Source organism: Vicugna pacos, chromosome 10, assembly GCF_048564905.1.
Source record: "Vicugna pacos chromosome 10, VicPac4, whole genome shotgun sequence".
NCBI lineage: Eukaryota > Metazoa > Chordata > Mammalia > Artiodactyla > Camelidae > Vicugna > Vicugna pacos.
Window position 1 is genome coordinate 61,886,908 of NC_132996.1, and position 6,396 is coordinate 61,893,303.

The 6,396-nt window shown below is 36.1% G+C and overlaps 1 protein-coding gene across 1 annotated transcript; it reads right to left on the reverse strand.

Annotated features, from left to right (window-relative positions):
* Nucleotides 1-4,979: 4,979 nt before the first annotated feature.
* On the reverse strand, nt 4,980-5,897 carry LOC102539572 (olfactory receptor 4A15-like). Its single transcript, XM_072970810.1, has one exon. It carries the CDS (start codon nt 5,895-5,897, stop codon nt 4,980-4,982), a length of 918 nt encoding a protein of 305 aa, XP_072826911.1.
* Between the last annotated feature and the right edge of the window lie 499 nt (nt 5,898-6,396).

The following is a 6,396-nucleotide window of genomic DNA, read 5'->3' on the forward strand; positions in this document are numbered from 1 at the left end:
GAACAAATTTATATTCCCTCCAAAGTACAGTAGGGTTCCATTCTCTGTACATCCTCACCAAAATGTCTGCTCCGTATCTAATAGAGCCATCCTAACAGGTGTGAGGTAACATGTCACTGAGGCACTGAATTACATTTCCCTGTTGATTAGTGATGTTGAGTACTTTCTCATATTCTTATTGGACATTTGTATGCCTTGTTTGGAAAAATATCTATTCAGGTGCTTTACCCAATTTTAAATCATTTTGTTGTTGTTGTTGCAATTTTGTTGTAGAAGTTCCTTACATATTTTAGACATTAACTCATTGTGAGACATGATTTTTCTCTCCTTCTGTAAGTTACCTTTTCATTCCTTCATTATTTCCTTGAATATGAAGATTAATCTGAATTTAAAACTTGATATCCTGGACTTAACTGGTCTGATTGATTTTACCTCCTCTCTTTGGGAGCCCTAAGCTGCCATTTTACAAGTATGACTACCTCACTGGACAGACATTGTCTACATTACCCTACATCTACATGTCTAAGAAAGAGACTCAAAACAGTCTAGTCTTGTAGTCATCCCTGCCAAGGCACCATTCATACAATTGAAATAATCTTGGACCCTCCTTAAGTGTCAGGCAGAAGATGAATACCAGAGTGCGACCTAAGTGCATGTCACAAGGAGCAAAAGAATTGTTCAGCCAAATCCTAACCAAATTCATCTGCAGTCAGATACAGACCAGCAAATGGCAAGGTAGCCCTGCGTGTGGACAGATATAGGCTTGTGTGTGATCAAACACACACCTGTATATGGCAAGATATAGCCCTGTGTGTAGACAGATACAGTCCTGTGTGTGATCACATCAAATGCATAGGCATGTACATATACAAATGCATTCGTGTTGCTAATCAAATATTGATCATCCATGTGCCATCATATGCCGACTTAGTGTGTTCACATAGAGGCACATACGTGCAGTTGGATGTAGACCTACATTTCATTGAATGTACATATACACATGGTCATAGAGATTCACATGATGTTGGGTCAGATCTGAGTGTGTGGTGGGATACATATTTGTGTATTTTTGGATACAGGCCTATTAATGTTTGAATACAGACATTTTGAGAGAGGTAATCATACAGGCTTACTGACACTAGCTGATCATCAACAAGGGGAAGAAAATGCCTGTTGAAAAACAGGACTTTTTCTCTTATCCCACAGCTGACTCCTTGGTCTCAAGGACACAGCCATACAAGAAGACATTTATGTTCCACAATGGCAGCGTCAATCCCAAGGACACACCCCAGTGTCTCTTTCTTTGTTCTCTTTTTCCGCTGAAGTTTCTGCTTCAGGGCTGAGCTCCATGGGAGGAAAGAGTCTATAATAGAAGTGGATTGGCACCACCAAAATGAAGATAATATGGCAAAGCCTTTGAAAAAAAGGCCCTGTGACCCTTTTAGGGGCTGAAGTTGTCTCAACAGTCTACCTGGATGACTGCTTCAGACTTGATTGTTGCTTTTTTTTCCCCTCCCTTTTCTCTCTGAGCAATGAAGCAGCTTTTCACTATGTCCCTCTGCCTCTGCTGAGAATTCTTTCTTAACCTGTGGGCAATGACCCACACATCTGGTGGGCTTTCCAACTTGAGGGCCTTTCTATCCACTAAGAATAATGTCCTTGGCTTTGAGAATTGTCCTGTAGTTCAGGACAGGAAAAAAACATTAAGCCCCTTCTGATCAGCTCATTGACAATGTGAATCAAATATAAATAAGAGACTCCTCTTTTTATATAAAGAATCATAAGGTAAGATTTATTTACACTCTACAGTGAAGATTACAAATTTTTATTGAGACATCAATAAATCTTTAGCAATATACATCTTATTTGGAATGGGAAAATAAAATATTACATGTCATTTTCCCCAAAATTAATATATAGAGTCCTGACATTCTAAATATATTTTTATGAGAAGATTTCAAACATTGCAATATTACCCTGAAGTTTAGATGAGGAGGGGAAAAAAGAGGAGAAAAAGGAGAAAGTGCCCCAAATTTGAATCTTCTTGATGGAGTAAAATCTGATGTACTAAATAGAAAATTTTCAAATTATTACCAAAATCAATAATTATGTTGGCAGATTATTTTCCCTGTTTGGGCTTAGATGTTTCCCCATCATAAACAAAAATACATTTCAGGTGGGTAAAAAAAATTTGAAAAGTTGACATTTAAAAAAAGATTAAAATTAATAAAACATTTGGAAGTATATGGATATTCCAAGTGATAGAAAAAATCAAAAGTAAAAGAATATTAAATAACATATGTATATGTTAACACTCATAGTTTTAACATAAAAATATTTATAGGAAATTTCAAGGAAGAGTGAATATTTGTAGCATACATATACATATATAAACATATTTATATATACACACATATACATATATTTACAATTTAACATAGAAAGATTTCATCAAAGTTTATCAGAAAAAAATCACACTCCAATAGGTCAAGAATTGAAGTTACGGACAAAGTATAGTGTAAATTCCATGTCCCATATATTGTGCAAGAAACAGAGAACACAAAGGTAAGTAACTTTCCTTGACTTCTGGGAGATTTAGACCAATGAACAGAGAAAATTAACAAAGACTTTTATCTCATCACTTGAAATGACTACACAAATTTGAAAATTAACTAAATTTCTGTCTTGGTCCATTTGAGCTGCTAATACAGAATATCATACACTGGGGGCATCTTAAGCAATAAACATTTATTTTTCACAGGTTTGTAGGCACAGAAGTCGAAGATTAAGGTGCCGGCAGATTCCATAACTGGAAGGTCCCCTCCCTAGTTCATAGGCAGCCATTTATTTGCTGAGTCATTACATGGCAGAAGGGTCATGTGAGCTCTTGGGGTCTCTTTATAAAGGCATTAATCCCATTCATGAGGACCCCAGCTCCATGATCTAATCATTTCTCAAAGGGCCCTCCTCCAAATACCACTGCATTATAAAGGATTTAATTTATGATTTTGAAGAGGGACACAAATCCTCAGTCTATAGCAGCATCCGAAAGTGGAGGAATGCATTATATAAGACCTGATAAACTCAAATGCTTGGTAGTATTTGGTGAATTGTATTTGTGAAGACTTTGAGATAATATAAGAACTTTCTCTGTAGTAGGGATAAATATCAGAATATGAGGTTTTTCATACAGTGTCATTTACTGGTGAAACACACCCATTGCTCTTAAGACTTAGCCCCTCATGAATCCCTCCAGACTAAATAATGGAGGCAGAATAATAGAGTTTTTCTGTAATAGGGAAGAACCAATCCGACTCTATGCTAGCTTTAAACCTGTGCTCTGTGTCCTGTGCCTAGTCATGCTGGTTCTGCATGTTTTAGAGATGAATGTTGACTATAGCTTGAAATATACAAGGTAGTCTATTCTCAAGACTCTGACCTTTAAGCATATAACACTTTTCCATTCACATATAGACAAACAGTTGCAGAACAGAGAATAACATTTGTCTTGTTGGAGGTCTACAGAGACATCATAACTGACCTACCTGGACAGCTTCAAGAACAAACTATTTCAACACCAGGAAGTCTGTAACATTCAGCCACACCCTCTCCCCTTTATCCACTGCTTAGTATAAAAGGAGCCTGAATTGTGACTGGTAAGATGATTCTCTAAGACTTTAGTCCTTCATCTTCTCAGCCTGCTGGATTTCCGAAAAGAGTTGTTATCCTGGCACCAACACCAGGCCTCCCAATCTACTGGCCTGTCATGTGGCAAGCAGAATGAGTTTGGACTGGGTCACATGTTGACCACATACTTCTGATGATTTAGAGGCAGATAATACTTTGTTTTAAGCTTCATTCACAGAGGGAGAGGATTTTATGAATGATGCCTATCAAAGAAAACAATATATATCTGGCCTCTTTATTACCTAGGAAACTGTATTTCATTAACATGAGAGATAAGAAGGGCATATATAGTCACCATCTTTCTTAACAATGATATCACTCAAAATGTCTGGTGTCAAGTTCTAAAATGCATATTTTAAGCTCATGGATTACGGTGAATGCTAAATTTACACAAAAAGGAAGAACCTGGGTCTCTATAGAGTTTATGAAACATATAAGCAAAAAAAGGAGATGGTGATATTGAAAAATAACAGAGGTATGATCAGATATTTTAAACTATTTGGGAAAATTAATGGATCATATCTATGAAAATATAACTTCAAACAAAGCTGCTCCACTTGAGGAGATAATGTGATCACCCAATTAGGAAAAGAAGTAAGATTTGTTTATTTTTCTGCATATACATCTTGTGAATTCACATTATTTTTATAAACTTAGCTTCCTTATGATTTCTATTACAACACTGAAACTATGTTCTTTGATGTTAATAGTCTAAGCAATACAAGCTAATTAATTGATTTAAAGTATCTTGCTTTAAATATTAATATGGCCTGTCTTTGTGTGGGGAGGAGTGAATAAAATGTTTATGTCATATTTCTTCTATTATTTTTTTAAAACTGTAATGCATCATTAATTCTGAGAAAGATTACATAAGTTAACGAAGAAACAGGAGAAAATCTTCCCCTAACTAAAATAAATTTGTGATATAAACTAGCTTAACTCATCATACAGCATATAAATCTATATTCACAAGAGAGACACATTACATCTAAAAATTGTACATATTTCCCTAAGAAATGGTGAAGATCTTAAAAATGTATTTCAAATTATATATATTTACATATGTACACACACACACATGTATATATATATATATATTTGAACTAGAAAATTATGAAAATCTTAAAAGTATAATTAGATCATTGGAAGTATTCATATAATAAATGTTTTTTTTTATCATGCTCAAGTTATTAAACCTGAGGAGACACTTACTACAGGTAAATAGTCACACATGGCTTTACTGAAAATAGCAATTTGTCATTGAAAATAAGTGATAACATTTCCCTGCTGTCTCATTTCCTTTTTCTGGTCCAGAGCTTTTTCATGGCATGTTTCATCTCTCCATTTCTCAGAGTATAGATTAGAGGGTTCAACATAGGGGTGATAATGGTGTAAAACACAGTCAAGCATTTATCAATGGGTAAGGTAGAAGGAGGTCTCACATACATAAAGATGCAGGGAACAAAGAAGAGGACCACCACAGTAATGTGGGAGCCACAGGTGGACAAGGCTCTGCGCCTCCCTTCCTGACTCAGATTCTTCAGGGAGTGCAGGATGACCCCATAGGAGATGAGTAAGAGCATAAAGATGACCACACAGATTGCCCCATCATTGGCAACCACAGTGAGGCCAATAACGTAGGTGTCAGTGCAAGCAAGTTTTAACAAGGGATACATGTCACAGATGAAGTGGTCAATGACATTGGGACCACAGAAGGGAAGGTTATAAACAAAAAGAGGATGAGCTACTGCATGTAAAAACCCACCAACACAGGCCAATAGCAGCAGCAGAACACACACTCGCTTATCCATGATTGCTGAATAATGTAAAGTTTTGCAGATGGCCACGTAGCGGTCATAAGCCATGACGACCAGGAGGCAAATCTCAGCACCACCAAATAAGTGCCCTATAAAAAGCTGGGTCATGCAGGCTTGGAATGAAATGGTTTTCTTCTCACAGAGTAAATCTACAATCATATTTGGGGTGACTGTAGTAGAATAAACAGAATCCATAAATGATAAATAGCCAAGAAAGAAGTACATAGGTGCATCTAGAGTTGGGCTGACCACCACAGTCACGACAATGAGTAGGTTGCCCACCATTGTCACCATGTAGATGAGCAAGAACACAGCAAATAATATTTTCTGACCCTGGGGGCTCTGAGTGAGCCCCAAGAGGACAAACTCAGTCACATTCCTCCTTTGGTCCATAGAGTCTTCTGTATGTCTTATTTCAGTGTTCAGGACAAAAATTTCTGTTAATATAATTGTTCCTAGGGGCTTCCTGAAGTTCTAGATAATTAGTTTATTCAATCACGGAATAGGCAGTATGATTTACTGTGTTCCAGTACTTTCAGTGATTATAGTACAAGGCTGATTAAAACATTGTCCCTAACCTCAAAAAGCTTTCAGTCTAATGGAGTGGCAAGAAATTAAGAGACATATGTGGGACAAGAACATATTATTAAGTAAACGAGTTGCCACAATTAGCTTTCCATCTGGAAGCTAATTAAATTGTATATATAGGTAATATCTTATACAAAAATAAAAATTGATTAAAGTTCTAACAAAAAAGGAAAGAAAGATTTACTTTATTTTAATTTCCAGCATTAAGGAAGTGACCTTCTCCAATTTAGGGTTGAAAGAAACTTCTTAACCAATCACTTAAATCCCAAAGAGATATATTTAACAATTTCAAAAAAGTTTTTAA